The following is a 21,845-nucleotide window of genomic DNA, read 5'->3' as shown; positions in this document are numbered from 1 at the left end:
TGGGTTTCCTCCGGGTGCTCAGGTTTCCTCCGGGTGCTCAGGTTTCCTCCCGCAGTCTGAAAGACGTGCAGGTTATGTGTATTGACCATGCTAAACTCTTCCTCAGTGTACCTGAATAGATGCTGAAGTCTGGCAACTTGGGGATTTTCACAATAACTTTTTTGCAGTGTTAATGTAAGCCTACTTGTGACTAATAAATTTGACCAGTTCGTTCTGTTGTGCTCCTGAATCCATCATGTCGCACGTTTGTAACCTCAGTATTTAAAAGGACATTGAGAACTTCCACCTTAGATTCATTTAAAAGTCTAGATGGGAATCTCTGGGGAGGGGAACAGGATTGGTGGGTGGTAATGGAGTTTTCTAAAGTGGATTGATCCTCTAACATAACATTCTAATAAGCAAGAGAGCCTTGGCACCCTGTACTGCGAGTTGAGTAGGTGCTGATGGAAATGTTGTGATCCAAAATGGGGAAAAGCTGAGTCTGAATTTAAATAAACCATCACTCCGACGTCAGTACAGTACTCCAATAAAGCAGGTGACCTGGGAATGTGTAAGTGTGGACTGCCTGCTTATAGTGGAGGCTGATAAAGCTGCGTTTCTACACCCTGGTTGTTTGGCCCAGCCATGCTGTGGGGGATTTCAACACCAAATTGGTATTTTAATTTCTGCAAGAAATCAAGATTGGTGAGACAGGATCTCTATTCCCCCGTCCCACTATCCTACTTTGCTTCTATCCTGCTGCCTTCAGACTTGATTGAACTTACCTCGTATTAAGTTTATCTACACCCTTGCTTTGGCTCTAACACTACATTGTGCACTCTCTCCTTTCCTTCTCTATGTATGGTATGCTTTCTCTGTATAGCATGCAAGAAACAATACTTTTCACTGTACACTAAGCCCACTGGTGGTCTAATAAGACTTGCCAGTGCGTTGGGTGGACCTTGTCTGAACTGTCTGAACGTTGTGGGATTGCGATGTAGAATAGATGTATTTTAGATTGATGAGCTTTCTTGGGAATTACTTGGTTCTTCACCCCCTCCCACTCCCTCGGGCGTTTTATGTTTCAGTGCTTATATCCTCTTGCTTGCCAATTGTTTTGGAACCAAGAATCAACGTAAACTTGGAGCCGTTTTAATATTAAAACGGTACAGCGCCACAAAGTGCTCGCGTCATCGTTTCCGCGATTTATAAGTGCTGCACTTGCTTTCCTCGGATGCGGAGCCCCCCACCTATAAAGTCAAGCTGGTCTGCTCCCGAGCTGACACAGGATCTGAGCAAGAATGGCAATTTGGTCACTGACAGTATTGCTGCTCGTCTCTCTGACACTCCCCGAGCCCAGCCGCTCTCTATCCGAAGCAGATAAGGAGGATCTGGTCAGTGCACACAATAAGTATCGCTCTTCGGTACCTGACGCATCCAGCATGCTGAAAATGGTAAGAGGCTTCACTCTTTGCGAGCTGAGGGATCTGTCCGTTTTATTATTGCACGGTGGTCTTTGAGGTTTCACGTTCACCTGAATATTATTCCTCAAACTGGTAATATTGACTTTGAATTGAGTCGATATAAATTTACATTTTTGCAGGTGATATACAATTGCACTTTTTTAAAGGGAGAGGATTTTTTTCTAGCTGATCTTCAATATTTAATTATCTAGTTAACTAAACCTTTATCCTCGGAGTACTACATTTATTTTTAATTGGGCTCATTCTCAGAGAGTTGCCCTCCATCAGACATAAAACGACATCGTTTGGTTTCTTGGAGACAATAATTCAAATCAGATATTGAAATTGAACAATATGGATATTGAAATATATAATGTTTCGACCGTTTTTAACATTGGCCCATCTCATTGTTTGATTTTGGTTGAGTGGTGGGCAGGGAGCAGGCTACTTGTAGAAACTTGGCTGGTCGCAATGTGTTAACCTCGGCTTCTCCCCGTTGCAGTGGAGAGAGGGGAAATCCTCGTCTTTGTTAGAGTTGAACCATCTGACCTGTTACTTATGCAAACAGATATGGGTGTAAATCACATATAGACTGGAGTCTGGACTCTTTTTTTTGTCCACTTGGGTCGGGACATCCCCTCTGGTGGGTGGGGGCAGGAAATAGGATTGGGAACTGTCACCCACATTGTGTCAGTGCCCCGACTTTCGGTCTTAATCCAGATGAGATCCAGCCTGAAGTGGGTAATTGTGTAGAAGGGACACCAAGAAGATACTTTGTCATCCATGCTGCCTGGCTCATCCATTCAGAGATGCTGAATGACCTGCTTCTGCACTACAGGGATTCTATAAACTCGATCTGATGTAACGGAAACGGACAATGCTGGAAAAATCTCAGCGGGTCTGACAGCATTTGTGGAGAGAGAGCAGAGCCAACGTTTTGAGGATGACATTGGTTCTTTTCTCTCTCCACAAGTGCTGTCAGACCTGCTGAGATTTTCCAGCATTTTCTGTTTTTGTTTCAGATTCCAGCATCCGCAGTATTTTGCTTTCTTCGTTTCTGATGTGAAGTGAATATCCAACATTGTCAGGGTGCCAAGGAATAAATGGAATTAAAATTATTTTAATAACTTCAACTTCTACCATGGGGCGGCACGGTAGCACAGTGGTTAGCACTGCTGCTTCACAGCTCCAGGGACCGGGGTTCGATTCTGTGTGGAGTTTTCTCCTCGTGTCTGCGAGGACTATCTCCGGGTGCTCCGGTTTCCTCCCACAGTCCAAAAATGTCCGCGTTAGGTTGATTGGCCATGCCAACATTACCCCTTAGTGTCCTGAAATACGTAGGTTAGAGGGATTAGCGGGTAAATATGTAGGGTTATGGGGGTAGGACTTGGGTGGGATTGTGGTCGGTGTAGACTCAATGAGCCAAATGGCCTCCTTCTGCACTGTCGGGTTTCTATGATTATGAAAGGGTTCAGAGAATATTTATTGATCTGACAATTTGAATAATTGTTTTAATATATGAATCTGTATATATTTATATAAACGGAACTTGTGTTATCCTGTTTGACAACTGTTCCGAATGTAAACTCCTCTCATATTTTTGCATTCAATTTTCCTGTGTCATCATCATTTGTCTGTGAGTTAATCAATTTACTCAAAATGCCTTCTAAACAAAAAGTGTCTTCAGCAACTGAAGTAATTAATGCACAAAATAATTTTGAGCAAAAATAAATTTTACTTTGTTAGCTTTTGAGTGTTTTGATATCTGCTTATATCATAAACTTTCACTTCAACTGCACATTTTTACTCTCTAGACCTTTCAAACAGTATTGTGTATTCCGGCCATTGCAACCTGAGGGATTTCCCGATGTGCGATGTGTATTCTGAGCATTGCAAGCGCTTGGTCTATCAAAAGAGGACATTGGTGTTTTGGCTCCCACTCGACTCTGCCTCTTTTTCCCATTAGATCCCAGTTTTCTATGCTGTCTGACATTCACCAGCTACTGAAGCTGCTATACTGTTCCTGTCCAGCGCGCCAAATATGCTTGTTAGTCTTTCTGCGCCACAAAACACCCCTCTCCAGACATCGCTCCATTCTCGGAACCACCCTTCAGCACTCCAATTTGTTAGACTTTTTACCAGTGACTCCAGATCTCAGGTCCTGAGATTAACCTTACCATCAACCCCCATTATCACCGGACTCTTTTCTGACTGATTCAGGATTCTAATATCTGCCTCAGTGCACTGAGAATTTCAGTGTTCCCAGAGCTCTGAGATCCCACTTAAAATGTGACCAATTGCTGAGACCAATCCCAAGTCTGGCAAAACGAGGCCCTTTTCCCTCAGTTCAAATAGGTTGATTTCCCCTCTATTCTGGTTCTGTACTAAGATGGATGATAAATCCAACGTGTGATTTGCACACTCTGCCACATATAGGCAGGTGGCAGTGGAAGGGTTGAGCAGCCGAGGACTTCAGATGATTGTGAATTCCCTCCAATGCCTCAATTTGACCTTTGGTGCCTGACAAAGTCTCTCAACATGTTTGTGCCTTCCCAAAGAAACCTCCTCCGTTTTGGGTGGTCACAAGCTAAGACTGTCATGAGTCAACGGGGAATGCTTGCTGTCTTCAGAGATGCTTTGTGGGCATCTTTAAACCATTTTCATTTTCCTCTGAGTCTGCTGCTGCTACTCTGAGCAGAATAGTTGCTTTAGGAGTCTTATGTCAGGCATTCAAACAGCATGTCCTATCCAGTACTGTGGCAGTTAGTTCTTGCTGAGGAATCTGCATGCCATCTGCCGTCAGCATGTATACTCCTACATATGAAGCAATAAACAAGGCTAAGGAGAGATAATGAAATTCCTAGCCCAAGTCCCAGCAAGGGACAAACTGGTCCTTCTTGGAGATTTCAACACCAGAGTCAGGCAGAATCTTTGAAAGGGTGTGATAGACAGGGAAGGAGTAGGGAATTGAAATTCCAAAAGAGTCCATCTCCTGACAAATTGTCTAGAACATAACCTTGTTATAACCAACACCCTGTTCTTCAATAAACCTCATAACATCACACATGATCCATATATTTGCACCTGGAACACTAATAAACTAGACAGTAAGTTAGTAACAAAGTTAGTTACAAACTCATAGCTAAAATGCTATGAGTTTGTAACTTTGATAGAGCTAATGGACTTTTATTTGCACAAAAGATTTCTTGGGAAGTTGATTGACAGGGTCATGTGATAATGTGGTTAATGAGCAGCGCCTGGTCTGCAGCAGAGAGGAAGAAGTTTTCGCAGTTTAGAGTTGGAGTTTTAGCTGGAAGCTGTTTGAAGACAGAGGCTTCCACGAGTTATTCTGAAACATAGAATCTCCATAAAGGCTTTCAGACTCTTAACACAACTTATAACAAATATGCCTAGATATGCTAACTGTATTTATTTGAAGGTCACCCCCTCCCAGTGGTCAAATTGTCACAGTATACTTTTCACCCATTGAGAAATATCACAGACACAATCTTCACTGTATGACGTTCAAAAAAAGTGCAAGGAGCACCACCAACTACTGTACATGGCTGTTTGAGATCTCACAAAAGCTTTTGACTCTTGTCAGCTTATGGAGTATCCTCCTCAGATCAGAAAGGTAGGAAGGACAAGACCTTGGAGGGGTTTAAAAATAAAGATAAATAAAGCTGATGCATTGCTTATCTGGAAGCCAATGTAGGTCAGCAAGCATAGAGGTAATGAGCGAACTACATTTGATGCAGTTGAGGACATGGGCCTCAGTGTTTTGAAGACTTCAAGATTATTGTGGGTATGATGTGGGAGGCTGCATAAGAATGTGTTGAACAGTCAAGTTTAGAACTAATAAAGTTATGGATAAAGATTTCAGCAGCAGATAAGCTGTGGGAGGGGGCTGAGTCAGGAAGTGTTGTAGAGGTGGAAATAGGTGATCTTACTGCTAACATGGATTTGTGGTTGAAAGCTCATCTCAGCATCAAAAATAACACCAAGTTTGCACAGTATGGTTCTGCCTCAGACAGTCACCAGAGAGATTAATTAATTAAAACAAACTCTAAGGTCAGAATTTTTAATTTCTAACACCAAGGTGCTCAATTTTGTTTGAACAACAAGCTACAAATAATTAGTATTCATGAAGGGAGAACAACACAGCATGGGAAACAGGCCCTTTGGCCCAACGAGCCTGCGCCGCCATTATAACTTTGAGTGTCCTCCTCTACCTATGACCTTTGCCTACGCCTATTGGGGAAGATTGAGGGAAGACTAATTTAGGGACTAAATACAATTTATTAAGCAAGGTTTTATATATACTTAATACCAAGCATTGAAGGCAACAGAAGTTTCTCATGCCTCAAGACTCCAGAAACTCTTGGTGTTGTCAACACAATGTTCCTCTTCTTTCTCTTTGAAGTAATGTTGAATGGTGTTCAAAAGGGTCATACTCCAGAAGACCTGCTACCACTGTGCCAAGGAGAATTCCGATTTCTCAACTTTCACCTCCCTGTCTCCCACTCCTCCTTCCTTTTCTGGAGATAGTCCAAATTCACTCCTCCTATTGGCTACAGGACGCCAATCACCGCACCTTTGCAACAGGCGCTGCCTCATAGGTCATAAACACCAGAAGTTTGCCTTCCATCACAAGAAAAAGTATATTTCCTTCCATGTAGAGAGAAGCAATAATTAAAATCACATTTTCTTGTCCACATATCTGAGCCCAAGTTCCACACTAATACTATTAAAATCAACAGTTAAGATTACTTCTTATAATAATTGAATAATAAAGGTTTTCTCTCTGGTACAGATTAATTAAAGTAATCCATGGTTTGTTTAATGTTGAAGGGTGGCGGGGGAGGAGGAGGTGGTGGATGTTCCTGTCCCACCCGCCACGAGAATCATAGTTAGCTGGGGGACCATGCAAAGGTCCGTTGACCTCGAGTGGGATTTTCCGGTTTTGGGAAAATACGTTTGGAAAATTCCACCCAAGGTGTTATTCAATGTTCACAATGCCTTAGATATTCCTTTAAACTGATTTAAAACCATCTAGTCATATTTTGGCCATTAAGACAACTTCAGCTTAAGATTCAAATGAGCTCTGTCATAAAACAATTTTCCTTCTACACAAACAACCGCTTTTCCTGTTTCCCCAATTATCTTGACTGTTAATTTCCCAACAAAAGTCAAAACTGAACCATTTAATTTTAAACTGCGGTGACAGAATAAAATCCATAGATATTACAGATTCAGAAATGAATAAAATGCTCAAAATCTTACACAGAATCAAAAGGAGCATGAGGAGAAAGCGGAGAGAAACTAGTCTTCAGTGGGAGATCAGAACTAGGATTGGGGGAATTTTTAGAGGAAGTTGGTGGGCTAGGGCAAGTAAGGGAAGTGGCAGAGGCTGATGTTCGGATTGTCTTGATCTTTGTGACAGTGGAGTCCTTGAGCTCCTCGGGTTTGTTATTGTACGTGAGAGTGGAAAGGATAGCGGGAAGGAACTTTAGAAGACAGTTTGTAGCGGAGAAAATAATCCAATGGTTATGTACGCATCACAGAATAATCGTAGAATAATGAGTAGTTGTGACAGACCAGGGCAAGGTTTTATATTGTTTTACATGGTTGAGTCAGATCTAGCAGTGTATTGCTAAACCATGGGTGGGATTGTCCAGCCACGCTCATCTCAAAACCAGAAAATTCTACTCAGGGTTAACAGACCTTTGATGGTCCACCAATGAGCCCCCCCCCCCCCCCACCCCCCGCCACAACCTGCTAGGATTCCCCTGGTAGATGGGACTGGAAAAATCAACCCCCCCCCCCCCCCCCCCCCATGTGTCTGCAATAATCTGTCCAACTCCACATTTCTTGGATATGGTCAGAAAAATAATTAGAAAAATTGTAAAAAAAGGTTTCTGCCAAAACTAACTTTTCTTTGTGATGGTATGATATCTGACATTGTGCATCATGTGTCAGCCCAAGGTTAGTGCCAATACTCTTTCCATTTTGTCAGAAGAGGTTAAGAAGATCATTCCAGCGACTTGGCTGCATAATGTAGACTGCTTTCGGTACTGGGCTGTCTGAGGCATTGTCTTTCTGATGAGATATGAAATGAAGACCCTTTCTGCCCTCTTGGGAAGATGTTAAAACATAGGGAGGGTACCATCTGAAAACAAACAGTGTGGTTTCCCTGGTGTTCTGCCAGAACTTCTGCCTCATACACAAAAAAAATTATCTGATCATTATTGTTTGCAAGCCAGCTTTCTACACTTCAAAAGTACTTCCTTGGCTGTTGGTTCTGTTTTTCTATGTCACTCTCATCCATGAGTCATTTTATGAGCTTGTAACTTTATTTTAGAACTCTTATTTGTGTACTGGAGTCCCAGACAACAGCGCAAGTGGGAATTATATCCACCTTTTACTTCAGATCAAAGGAAATAGGAGCAGGAGTAGACCAATCAATCCCTCAAACATGCTCCAACATTCGACTATATTATGGCTGATCTTCTACCCCAATGCCACCTTCACACACTATCCCTTGATATCTTTAATATCTAGAAATAATCTCTGTCTTGAATATGCTCAATAATGAGCCTTCATAGCCCTCTGCGATAAAGAATTTCAAAGATTGACCGCCCTGTGAGTAAAGAAATCTTTCCTCATCTTAGTACTACTTCTAATGGCAAAACTTTGTATCGTACTCTGGTTCTGGATCAACTCCCCTGTCCCAGCTACCCCAGTAAGAAGTCTCACAACACCGGGTTAAAGTCCAACAGGTTTATTTGGTAGCAAAAGCCAGTAGCTTTCGGGGTGCTTGCTGCCCCTTTGTCAGGTGAGTCAGTCAGCCACCCCAGTCAGGAGAACATCTTTCCTGCATCTACACACTCAGGCTTTGTAAGAATTTTGTTTGCTTTAATTAGATTGCCTCTAATTCTTCTAAACTATAGAGAATACAAGCCCAGTCTCCTCAATCCCTGCTTGGAGGACAATCCTGCCATCCCAGGGATCTGTCTGATGAACTGTTGTTGCGACCCCTCTATGGCAAGTGTATCCCACTTCAGCTTAAGAAACTAAAATGGTGCACAACACTGCGGGCTACATTTTTTTCTTTATTCTATTATGGGATTTGGGTGTCATTGGCAAGACTAGCATTTATTGCTCATCCTTGTTGCCCTTGTGACTTCCAATGTCATTTCAGAGGGCATTTAAGAGTCAACCCCATTGCTGAGATTCTAGAGTTACATGTAGGCCAGACCAGGCAAGGATGGAAGATTTCCTTCCCAAAGGGACATCAGTGAACCATATGGGTTTTATGATAATCAATGATAATTCTGTGGTCACCATTACTGAGACTAGAATCCCTACAATGCAGAAGGAGACCATGTAGCCCATCGAGCCTGCACCACAACAATCCCACCCAGGCCCTTTCCCCGCAACCCCACATATTTACCCTGCTAATTCCCCCAAATTAAGGGTCAATTTAGCATGGCCAATCAACCAAACCCACATGCCTTTGAAGTGTGGGAGGATACCAAAGCACGGGGGGCAAATCTACGGGGAGAATGTGTAAACTCCACTCAGGCCAGAATTGAACCCGGGTCCCTGGCGCTATGAAGCAGTGTTGCTAACCACTATGTTCCTTTTTTTTAAATTTGTTCATCATATGTGGGCATCATAATTTCTTGCCCCTCCCCAATTGTTGAGGTGTTTTCTTGGTCATTTCAGAGGGTGGTTAAAAGTCACATGTAGACCAAACCAAGAAAGAATGACAGATCTTCCTTTTCTAAAGGACATTAGTGAACCAAATGGATTTTCAACACTTTTTTTTATTGAGTTCAAATTTCAACATCTGTCATATTGGGATTCGAACCCAGGTCCCCAGAGCATTACTCTGGGTGGCTGGATTACTAGTCCATTACAATATCACTATGCCATTGCCTTCCCAGTTTTATGAGCTGAATTTAAATTTCATTACCAGTCCATAATTTTCTGCCATTCTTGGAGGGTTTTTTGTTCTTTGGTGAAGGCAGACACAATCTTGTTCAGTTGCTTTGCCAATTCCTTATTCTCCCCATTATAAACTCTTTTTGTCTCTATACTTTGTCTTTGCTAATCGTTTCCTTTGTAGTCAACAATAGAGACTTTTACAGTCCATTTTTATGTTTCTTGCTGGTTTGCTTTCATATTCTATTTTCTCTTTATCAGTTTCTTGGCTCTCCTTTGTTGAATTCTAAGCATGTTGCTGCCTCATGTGTCTGCTCAATTGAATTCTCAGTAAGCAGAAGGAGGTTTTTGTTTCACAAAATATACAAAATGTTTGGTTCTCTGGAGTGCTATTTCATGTACCATACAGGGACCACAAGGTGCACTTTCTACCCTTGACTCAATAACAAATTAGAAATGTCTTAGTTGACACCAGGTATTGCCAAAAATACATGGATGACCACATGATCCAACATTATAATTTACAACAGATTATGTTGGGTATCTACTGAATGAACATTGTTCCACATGGGTCTTGCATTATCTGGTCTGTCCTGATTTAGCAAGTTTTGATAACAAATTTGTGCCAATGCATTTATCTGCTCCCAATGAGGGAACCACCACTGGGACTTTTCCATTCTGATGGGGAAAATCTGAATTTTATTTAACTCTGAACTTGAGTGAACAATTTACAACCAATTGAGTCAATATTTTGTGGGAACTCATTGATACATGCTTGTTCATCAATGAATTCATTCATTTTTAGAATTGGGACGAAGACCTGGCAGAAATAGCTGCTGCATTTGTACAGGAATGTGTCTGGGAACACAATAACAAAAGAGGAAATACTGGAGAAAATCTATTCATGATTACTGGTCCAATCGATCTGAAAAAAGCAGTGGAGAAATGGTACTTAGAATTTGCAGATTATACATATGAGAATATGGATTGTACACCAAAAAAGATGTGTGGTCACTACACGCAGGTAAGAATTTTAATTCAATTATCTGTATTAATATACCTCCTTTACTGATTTGGTTACAGGGCATATTTAATGCTTTCCATTGTAACAAAGGTGCTTGTTAAGATTGCTCGAACCAAATTTAGGTGAGTATGAGTATTATTCATATGAGTAATATGAAACTGCAAAATTAGGAACATGGAATTTTAAACCTTTCAAAATGTCATAAGTCTCAAAAATGAATCACTTCAAAATTAATCTTTTTGTATTCCCATTAGTTTATAAAGTTACTTCTCACTATTTTATTTCTAGTTTCTCTCTGTCTATTTTACTCCTTAATGTAATCTCCATAGGCCCCTGACAATATACAGGATAAATTGACTAGTTGGTTGGTCACTGATCAAAATGGGTAAATATAAATTCACACATGGAATCCAAGTAAATTGAGTGAGAGCTCAGTACCAGAAAAACCTCTCATTTACTAATCACCAACTCAATGTATAACGAGTAAAGACACTGCCTGGACAGCCACTGAGCCAATCGGTGGGATTGTGCTAAATTATATTTTGTGATGTTGTACCTGCTATTATCAACCTGGCTGAGGAAAGGTCTATCTCTGATTGATATCCAACAATTCCAATTTGAATATCAGTCTATGATTGTTGAATGTGATCCCCGTGCATGGCGGGTAATCTGCTGATACCCTGTGCATGGAGTACATATGAGGAATGGCCACACTGGAACAGTATCATTTTACTTTGGGTGGCACAGTGATTGGCACTGCTGTCTCACAGCACCAGGAACCCATATTCAATTTTGACTTTGGGCTGTTGTCAGTGTGAGTTTGCATTTCTTCCCCCGTGTCTGCGTGGGTTTCCTCCAGGTGTTCTGGTTGTCTTCCAACATCCAAAGATGTGCAGATTGGGTGGATTGGCCATGCTAAATTGCCCCTTACACATTACCTAACCCATGATGTGTAGGTTAAAAGCATTAGCCATGGTAAACGCGCAGGCTTACATGGATAGGATGGGGTGGTGTGGTGAGTTGCTCGTTCCAAGGGTCAGTGGAGACTCAATGAGTCGAATAAGTCTCCTTCTGCCCTGTAGGAATTCTATGATTCTATACTGCAGGTGTCCATGGAACATACCCCATATAACTCAGCATCCTTAAGAGAGGAGAGGAATCCGGTAGAAAAGTGTAAAGAAAATCTAATAACGATATAGCCAAATGTCTGACTAAATATTTCCCAGCATATGAGAATGAAGGCTTGGTAAAGACCAGCTATCATGGTTTGATGGCTTGATTTCCGTCATTACAAACCTTAATCAATTGCCCTTTCGTAACCAGTAGTCAGAAAATCCTCCGGGAAAGGCAAAAAAAAAATCCTTTGACCAACTTACAAAACATCTCTTGACTGTGCCCCCCAAAGATGATCATGAGTTCATTATGACAAGGTATGTCATAGTACGACTTGGCAATGAGAGGAACTGTTATCAAATGTGGGGTGATATACCACGAGTGATCAGCAAATTATTGTAGCTATACCCACATTGGGGAAGGAAAACATCTTAATTTTGATCACTTAATTTTATAATTTAAAGTCTATTGTTAATAATTGCATTTGACATTTGATGCCTTATAACTTTTCAAACTCACATTTATTTTAAATCTGTGATTTTATGATGCTTGCAGCTCGTCTGGGCAAACACTGACAAAGTGGGCTGTGGTACTCACTTTTGTGAAGAAGTGAAGGGCCTGGACCATAAAAACGTCTATCTTTTGGTCTGCAACTATTCACCTCCGTAAGTACAAATTTTATTGAAATCTCTATAGATAACTGTTCCTAGTCCTTCCAAGTTAAAATCTGATATATGAATGTTATTTTCACATGGTTACAGTTATATTCTGCAAGGTAAACTAATTCTATGATACTGCAGTACTTTTTTACGTATTGTGTTAACACTGTAACTGGAAGTAGAATCCATAGAATTACTATGGTGCAGAAGTGACCATTCAACCCACTGGGGTCTGCACCAACTCTCTGACAGAATTCTTACCCAGGCCCCCTCTCTTTGGCCCTATCCCCGTAACCCCTCACATTTACCATGGCTAAAGCATCTAACCTACACATCTTGGGACACTAAAGGGCAATTTAGCACACCCAATCCACTTAACCTGCCCATCTTTGGACTGTGGGAGGAAACCAGAGCACCTGGAGGAAACCCACGCAAACACAAGGAGAATGTTCAAACTCACATGGTCACCCAAGGCTGGAACTGAACTCGGGTGCCTGGAGCTGTGGGACAGGAGTGCTAACGACTCTGCCATCAAGCTGCCCTCTCCTTCAGTATTTCATTCTATTTCAGTACTTCTGTAAAGCGACTGTATCTGGTGTCTTGTGATGCCATGTTAAAAAGTCTCACAGCCCTGAAGTGGTAAAAGTTTCTTTCTGTGTATCATGTTTATCCAGGAATTTATGAGCCCACTCAAACATTTTTTCTATTTCTAGAGGTAACATAGTTGGACACCATCCATATCAGAAAGGAACTCCCTGCAGTGAATGCCCAGATGGAACCAAGTGCATTGCTAATCTTTGTAGTGAGTATGCACATGTTTAATTCGGGGTTTAAGTTAATTAGATACAAGGCTAAATTCTACAAAACCACTTGTCTGACAGAAAACCTTACCCACCATGATCATGTTTCAGGAAAACAGGGATACATACGTTCCTCAATTTTCCATCTATTTCAGTTTTATTGGAATTATTTCTGGGACTTTATCAGAATCTTGGACCAGCACTGAAGATACAACAAGAATGAAGATCCACCCATTTACAGTTTGAACTTGCGCTAAAGCCAAAAGCTAAGTTATTTCCTATAGTCTGGCCTTGTTTCTGAGAGAGGAAGTCCTGTTACCACAGCTCCTGGGTTTGATTCTCTATTGCCCCATTGAAGAATTTTATGAATTATATCCCCTATTCATCCTGTAACTTCAGGAGCAGTTAAGGCAGTGTTCCTGGAAATTTTACATTCACTGACTTTAACCTCAGCTGGGTTTTCCTCTACTGATTGACAGGGACTTAACATCATCGGCGCTGCAACAGCATTTTTAACTTTGGTATTCAGGAGCCCTGTAAGGGGCCAAGTCTAACATCTGTCCCATGTTAGAGCTCTATGGAGTGGTCAGATGAGACCAAGATAAGTTTCAATATTTTACTTGAAAGTGGTGCAGCTGTGTTCCCCTGGATACTTGAGCTTCTGTAACTTTAGCCCTGCCTCTATCCCCCCCAGTACAGTTAGCATCAGTTTAGCAACCCCTCTATTTATATCTATTTCATGCTGGAACATGGGTCCTGTCAGTGTCTGGCTCATATTCCACGTTTTGGCCCTGCCTACGACCCTGGTGTCATTCCTGTTGGCACTGGGCAGGAGGCAGATATAAAAATGAGATCTGTCTATTGAAATTGGCCAGACATTGGTTCCTTCATGATGGCTTCCAGACATGTCACATTCCTGAGGTCCCCACATATTGATCCTGCCATGGGTTAAAACTGATTCCTCTGTTCCCACTTATAATCCAATTTCCTCAACAATCAACAATAAATACATGAGGTGAATTCATCAACCTGACTGCATAAAGACCTTACCTCCACTGTAAGGTCAGAAGTTGGGATTTTCACTGATCATTGTAGTATTCTGTAATAACTGGAGCTGACTCAATGTGGCAAATAACTAAAATGATGGCAACTCCACATTTATTGATAAGAAGAACCATACACACCAAGAAGTCAACAGCACAACCAATATAGGCCTACTCTTAACAATGTCCAAACTCTAAGTGAACCTCTCCAGCCTCAGAACTGCTAGGTCCGACTCCTGATAGGCCCAGGTTCATGCACTTGTGCTTCATTGGCTTTGCTTAGTCACATGGTCTGCAAAGGATCACCTCTTAAAGGGGCCATGCCACCACATGTTCCATTTGCAATTTCTCAGATAATGAAGCCGTCTGTGTCAGCATGTAGCAAAGTCTGGATGATGTTCAAGCTTGACCTTGGATATGCCAAGTAACCTTTGTACTCAAATTCCTGACAATGTTCACCCCAAAAAAAAGAGATTCCAACCATCTCCCTCTGATATTTAATGGTATTACCATTGCTGAATCCCCACCATCCTGAGGATCACTATTGACCAGTAACTTCACTGAACAAGTCAATTAGACACCATAACAGCAAAAGCAGGTCAATGGTTTGACTCTCTATGGCAAATGACTTACCTCCTGATTCCCCAAAGCCTTTCCAGCATTAATAAACAGAAGTCAGGGGTGTGATGGAATATTGTTTCCAGTTTCCTGGATGAGGGAAGATACAAAAACATTCAACCTCAACACCATTCAGGTCAAAGCAACTCACTTGATTGATGCCACATTCACCATCTTAAACCTTCACTCTTTCCACCACTAACATACCATGGCTGCTGAATCATCAAATCAATGCTCTATAGTAACTTCCTAAGAGTGACCAGGACAACAGGCACATGAAAACACCATTAACTCTAGGTTTCCCTCCAAGTCACGCGCCATCCAGACTTGGAAATATATTATCATTATTCGTCATTACTGGGTCAAAATTCTGGAGCTCCATACTGATTAGGACTGAGAGTACCATCACCACACATACCTTCATCACATAGGCTGCAGTGGTTTAAGAAGGTAACACCTCACTATCTCCTCAAGGGCAATCAGGTATGGGATTAAAAGAAATATTAAAGACTTTCTGCCAGCTTCAAAATTCAATAAGTTTCTTTATTTGTAGATGATTGGATGATGATGGCAAATCCATATTTACTGAGAAGAAGAAAGACGGCGTCTCCTTGAACTCCTGGAGATGATGTTGTTTCCATGTCATTATTGCCCTTGTCATTCTTCGTGTCTGTAGGGGAGAGAGAGTGCAGTGTTTCCTGTAGATAAAACATACTGCACTTACCGTACAGTGGTAGAACAGGTGGATGTGGAGTGCAATGGCAGAGATAACAATCAAATGAGCTGCTAGATTTTTGGATGATGTCCTGTTTCTAGATACCATAGCATCTTTTCACTCCTTGCCTAAACCTCGTAGATGCAAGATAGGATTTGAACAGTCCGGAGATGATCGGATACCCAGTGTTCTGTGGTTGTTGCCACATTGTTAAATATAACTGATGTAGTTATATTTGGTTAATTTTATAGAATCCCTAATGTGCAGGAGGAGGCCATTTGACCCATCTAGTCTGCACTGACAACAATCCCACCCAGGCCCTATCCCCTTAATCCCACATATTTACCCTACTGATCCCTCTAACCTACGCTTCCCAGGACACTAAGAGGAAATTTAGCATGGCCAATACACCTAATCCGCACATCTTTGGACTGTGGGAGGAAACCAGAGCACCCAGAGGAAACCCACACAGACATGGGGAGAACGTGCAAACTCCACACAGACAGTGACCCAAGCCGGGAACCGAACCCGGGTCCCTGGCACTGTGAGGCAGCACTGTGAGGTTATCTACTGCTAACCACTGCTCAGTCTTAATGATGGTGACCCCAAGATCCTGAAGAAGGGGGACTAGGTGAAGGTGATTTAGTTGAAATTCCAGAGACAATGGCTTTATCTTTCTATTGTTCAAAATGGTGATTACTTGTTCATCAAAACGTAAATGTCACTCAAGTTCTGAGTAGGTTGGCATACATTGTTTCATGATTGGAGGAATTGTATATGAAGTGGAACATTCTGGATCATCAGGGAGCAACTCCAGTCCTGATTCTATTTGACAAGGTCGTTGATGAAGCATATGAAATCTGGCTGAGGTAGTTTTTCTGAGGAACTCTTTCACTAATGATGTGGAACAATGGTTACTTGCCACTGAAAATCAAAACCAACTTCCTTTTTGGCAAGCATGGCTGTCAGTCACTGGATTAATTGTTCATTGACCACCACTGATTTCAAGTTTGCGAGCAATCCTCTATATAATGCGCAGTCAAATATTGTCTTGATCAGAATTGCAGGAACTCACACCTGCCCTGACATTCAGTTCTTTGCAGGGACAAAAACTTTACAAGTAAAAGCTCTAATAAGTGCATGAAAAGACACACAAGATAATACATTGCCTCCAACTGTTCATGTTGTGTGAAATGTAAATTTTTCAAAAAATTATTTAAAACTCTTCAATTTGAACATTAGAAATTAAAGTTACCGGGAAAAAAGTGGTTTTACATCAACTTATACATAGCTCTTTTATTTGATAGCTTCTGAGCTCAAGCTTGAGGCAGAGCCAAAACTAGAACCAACTGTAGGGCCAGAGACCAAACAGGAACCAATCACAGAGCCAGAGACAAAACTGGAACCAATAGAGCCAGAGACTAAACTGGAACCAATGACAGAGTCAGAGACAAAACTGGAGCCAACCATGGAGCCAGAGACAAAACTGGAACCAATGACAGAGTCAGAGACAAAACTGGAGCCAACCATGGAGCCAGAGACAAAACTGGAACCAGTAGAGCCGGAGACAAAACTGCAGCCAACCACAGAGCTGGAAATAGAAGAGACAGACATAGAGCTGAAAACAAAACCGGAACCAAAAATGGAACCAGAGACAATGTCAAAACCAACGCCAAAATTGGATCCTGAGATAAAGAGAAAACTGACTCAGGGAACAGACCACAAGCTGGAATCAAAGATAGAATGTAAGAAATTGTCCCTTGTCTAATGAAAATGCCAATTTCTTTAATTGTACCAAGCCCCTCCTTACTCATTTGACTTCTCCCAGCTTGCTAGTGTGTGCTGTCCATGTGGAGTGTCTTCCCTCCTGCCAATTGCTTGCTTTTATTCACCTGAATAAATGTTGAGTCTCCCTCTCACTTGCCAGCTGCTCAAAATAAGCAAACCAAAATTAATAGTTTAATACTTCACTTTTTCATCTTCAAATTCCTTGGCCCCAGCAATACCCCATCTTTGGAAATTTCAAACAAAAATAAAATGGTAAATAGTTTTTAAAGCAAATTTCAATTTTATTTGGACAGAGAAAGGAACACAGACTGAGTAATCAGTATCAGAACTCAAATACCTGTGTTGCCATCGATATGTTCAAAAATGAGAGTTTCTTGACACAGCAAGAAATTTCTTAAGACATTCATTTCCTTGACTGTATTTTATGATTATTCTAAGCTTATTTGTTTAAGCATTTTTTTGTTTCTTTTTTTATTCCTCTTCTGCCTACAAAGTTCTTCTTTCTCCTCTCTTTCCCTTCTCCCTCACACACACACTGCCTTAGCTTCTCACTCTCGAATTCCCACAAGTTCTTAAACATTTGTGGAAATATCAATCAATTATCTAATTGCACTAAGCCACACTGACCACAATCATGTAATCTTATCTCAGCCTTTACAAAATAAGGAACTTACCATTCTCACCCTAATGTTCACCAGTTACTCAAAGAAGCATGTCTATGGTGGGAATTCAGCACAGGGGCGGCACGGTGGCACAGTGGTTAGTACTGCTGCCTCACAGCGCCAGGGACCCAGATTCGATTCCCAGCTTGGGTCACTGTCTCTGTACCTGTTCTCCCTGTGTCTGCATGGGTTTCCTCCAGGTGCTCCTGTTTCCTCCCACAGTCCAAAGGTGTGCAGGTTAGGTGGATTGACGGTACTAAATTGCCACTAAGTGTCGGGGGACTAGCTAGGGGAAATGCATTTGGTTGTGGGGATAGGGCCTGGATGGGATTGTGGTTGGTGCAGACTCAATGAGTCAAATGGTCTCCTTCTGTGCTGTAGGGATTCTATGGTTCTGTGATTGCTAGATACTGTGTTGCAGATGTTAATTATATTCACAGTTCGGTATTTTGTGTAAAGTAAGTGACAATGAGCGGAACTTGCAACTCTTGTGGTCAGTAGAAAGGGCAATAGCAGATCAGCCACCCATCATACTTCCCATTTTAAAATTTCACTTTTGATCACTGGAGTCTCTTTGTGTGTCTGCAAATCTGTTTCTGGTTGGCTTTTCTACCCCTAACACTCTGCTTTTAAGCACCAGCAAAAATAATGGAACATCCTGTAAAAAGAAACAGTGCAGAAGATGTTTGCCGGTCAAACCTATATTGAGTTGGTCACTACATGGGCCTTGTTACTTGGCAACCCCACAATTTAGTGATTATTTTTTAAACACCAAACGTGCAATTCTTTGATGGTTTTATGAACCGTGCACTCTGGACTTTGGTGTGAAAAGACATGCCTGCAATGAGCTTTACAAAGTCCAGGAAAACTTACTTAAAATGCCAAAATAAATGAAAGTTGCAAAGGGAGACCAAAATAAACCAGCTTAACACAAGATAATACAGGCCGGCGCTTTGTGATTATCAGCCAGAGAGTTTCCTGCCCACTGATGAATTAGGGAGTGACAGTTTATTCAACACAATGCTGTACATTTGTGGCTAAAAGAAAACTATACTAGTTCAGCTTGGATTGTAAGAAATCGTTTTATTATTTCTAAGCTTAAAACTTCAGGAACTTACAAGTTTCATTTTATTTTTCAACAGGTGATGAAGCAACTAAGGCTAATGGAAGTTTAGGACTCCCCTCCAGTACTGTTCTGACATTCATCATGTTATTGGTTTTGTATTCTGCATCAAGTTAGAGATCATGATGATTCTCTCAATAAGATTCCCTTCGGCCTCCACGATGTAATATTTTCAACCTATTAACGTAAGCACATTGATTGTAAATGGACCAGTTATAAAAACTTCCAAATCGAATTTTGGAAAAAGAAAGGAAAGCAGCTGATTTCCAGAACGTTTTATTTACCTTGATTATTGTTGGATCGTTAAAAATTTGCCTGAAAATTCTCAGATTATAATTTAATGTTCATGCTATCATTACTGCTCAGAAAACAATTGTGTTGATTTGTGATAAGAAAGTGAAGGAAATTTGTCTTCCTCTCATTTGTTTAATTGCAACAGCTGAGGTGAGCATCAAATCTGATCATAGAAACCCTACAGTGCAGAAAGAAGCCATTTGGCCCATCGAGTCTGCCCCGACCACAATCCCACCCAGGCCCTACCCCGATATTTACCCACTAATCCCTCTAACCTATACATCTCAGGATACTAACAGACAATTTTTTAGCATGGCCAATCAACCTAACCCGCACATCTTTGGAATGTGGGAGGAAACTGGAGCACGGGGAGGAAACCTCTGGAGACACAGACAGTAACCCAAGCCAGGAACTGAACCCAGGTCCTTGGCGCTGGGAGGTAACAGTGCTAACCACTGTGCCATCCAAAGGGAGTGAACTTTTTAAAAATAGATTTATTTCTCATTAAAACCTCTGAAGGTCTTATTAATTTACTTACAGAGAAGGATCAAACAGTATGTTATAAACGGATGCTTAATGACCAGGTAGCAAATAGCTAATCCATTGAAGGGTGAACCTAATGATAGAGCAGCTAAACTCTTTGGTGGATTACATCTTCAACGTGAAAGTTGCTATTATTATTAGATGAATTGGTTCAGTGTTACAGGCAACATTAGTGATGAAGCATCCATTCCATCATTTAACATTGGATAATTTCCTGTTGTGCTTAAGAGGACCGACACTTTGGTCAGCTGAGCAATGCTCAGCCCCTGAAGACTTTAACCAGCTGGGCAGCAAATGACTGAAGATATCCATGTGCTACTTTGCTGTATATTTCATTCTTTCTTAGGCAAAACTGGTTGCTTAAATAAATTATTACTGCAAAACAACAGCAATTGGTATTTATCTGGTGCCTTTAACATACTGACATGTCCCAAGGTGCCTCACAGAAGCATTATGGAACAAATTTTGACACCAAGACACAAAAGGCAATATGAGACCAATGGCCAAAAACTTAGTCAAAGAGACATCTTTGTTGAAGTGTTTTAACTGGGGAAAGAGATGTTGCAAGGCAGAGAGTTTTAGAGAAGGAATTCCAGAACTTGGGGCCCAGGCTGTTGTTTCTCTTCCGATGCCTCATGGCGCACAAGGCAGACTTTGATCTGTTCCCATAGTGAACTTTTGTTCCTGGAAAAGGTTGCTAGACTGTTGCCAGAGGTTTAAAGCTTGAGTGCTGCCATTCTACATCAAACATGTCTGACCAGGATTATCTCCCATTCTTACCAGCTGCCATTGGTCGATACACTAACTATTGGCTGTATTATCAATGCATGTTCCCTGGTCATCAAGTCCTAGGGTGGGACTCAAATCTGAAGTTTCTGGCTCAGAGGCAGGGATGCTACCCACTGCACCAATGACTAAAATCAAGGTTTAAGGAGTTGGTTAGCTCAGGTGGTTGGTTTGTGATGCACAGCGACACAACAGTGCCGGTTCAATTCCTGCACCAGCTGAAGTTATTCATGAAAGCTCTGCCTACTCAACCTTATCTTCACCTGAGGTGCGGTGATCCTCAGGTTTAATTACCACCAGTCAGCTCTCCCTCAAAGGGGACAGCAGCCTGTGGTCATCTGGGACTATGATGACTTTACCTTTACTCAAGAGGCTAGAGTTAGATGAACACAGATATGTCAGAGGAATGGAGGAGATTACAGCGATACAGAGGATGAGGCCATTGAGGTAGTTGAAAACATGGAGGAGAATTTTAAAATTGAGGTTGCTTGATCAGCAACCTCAGTAGGTCAGAGAGATGGGTGTACAGGGCCAGAGATATTGAAACGCTTCTACAATAATTTGAATGAGTGGCCAATTAAGGGAAGTCAGTACATAGGAGGGCAAACAATAGGTCTATGCGAAGACTGATAATAGTTTTGAAAACTTCAGCAGTTTTCAGATAGGGCCAGGATTCTATATTATTATACCAATTCTCCATATACTCTGTTTCATGCCTCAACATTGCATTTCGCTTCTCTTGCTTCTGACCTGCCAATTTCTTTAATTTCCTTCTCCAGTAAAGCCTTTAGAAAGAGAAGCAAAATGCAATGTTGAGGCATGAAACAGAGTATATGGAGAATTGGTGCAATAATATAGAATCCTGGCCCTATCTGAAAACTGCTGAAGTGGATGTGCTGCTTCAAAAGGTGGTGGGTATAAGGGGAGACGGCTTTGTTTAGTATGTAATCACCTTTCCTACAAGGTAGCAGTAGTACCATGTTTGGCAGGACATTGAGCCAGCTTAAATGCTGTTTACAGGATCTGAAGGACCCAGGAACAAATTGGCCAAATATGGTGCATTTTACAAAGAGGTGGCAAGGTACCTCTACCCAATAGGCCAAGCATCCATGCCATGAAATCTTGCTTTTCATTTTTTCTACCATTTTGCTCCCTCATACCAAGTCCTCTCACAGTCTTGCATCACTTTCAGTGTGTTGCATACATGCTTGAATACTTATTGCTGGGCGCACATTCAAACTGCAACTTACAAAAGAAGGACTTGCCACACCCACATTCTCCAAGATTT

General features: G+C 41.5%; 1 protein-coding gene across 1 annotated transcript; it reads left to right on the top strand.

Moving 5' to 3' along the window:
- Nucleotides 1–1,193: 1,193 nt before the first annotated feature.
- Nucleotides 1,194–21,352, top strand: LOC145357025 (uncharacterized). The gene is made up of 6 exons (XM_080210072.1): nucleotides 1,194–1,433; nucleotides 10,195–10,413; nucleotides 12,082–12,191; nucleotides 12,899–12,987; nucleotides 16,669–17,106; nucleotides 18,954–21,352. Exons 1-6 carry the CDS (start codon nucleotides 1,281–1,283, stop codon nucleotides 19,049–19,051), a joined length of 1,107 nt encoding a protein of 368 aa, XP_080066198.1. The 5' UTR covers nucleotides 1,194–1,280; the 3' UTR covers nucleotides 19,052–21,352.
- The last annotated feature ends 493 nt before the right edge of the window (nucleotides 21,353–21,845 follow it).

Source organism: Carcharhinus amblyrhynchos, chromosome 22, assembly GCF_965287045.1.
Source record: "Carcharhinus amblyrhynchos chromosome 22, sCarAmb.v2.hapA, whole genome shotgun sequence".
Lineage (NCBI taxonomy): Eukaryota > Metazoa > Chordata > Chondrichthyes > Carcharhiniformes > Carcharhinidae > Carcharhinus > Carcharhinus amblyrhynchos.
The sequence above is the reverse complement of the archived record's forward strand: the minus strand, read 5'-3'. Positions and strand labels throughout refer to the sequence as shown.

What these genes read in the sequence shown, in the direction of transcription:
- LOC145357025 (XM_080210072.1), top strand. Translation starts at nt 1,281, where the DNA reads ATGGCAATTTGGTCACTGACAGTATTGCTGCTCGTCTCTCTGACACTC. An exon ending in GTCTGCAACTATTCACCTCC is followed by an intron (nt 12,192 to 12,898) that starts GTAAGTACAAAT and finishes TTCTATTTCTAG; the next exon opens with AGGTAACATAGTTGGACACC. An exon ending in GTGCATTGCTAATCTTTGTA is followed by an intron (nt 12,988 to 16,668) that starts GTGAGTATGCAC and finishes TTTATTTGATAG; the next exon opens with CTTCTGAGCTCAAGCTTGAG.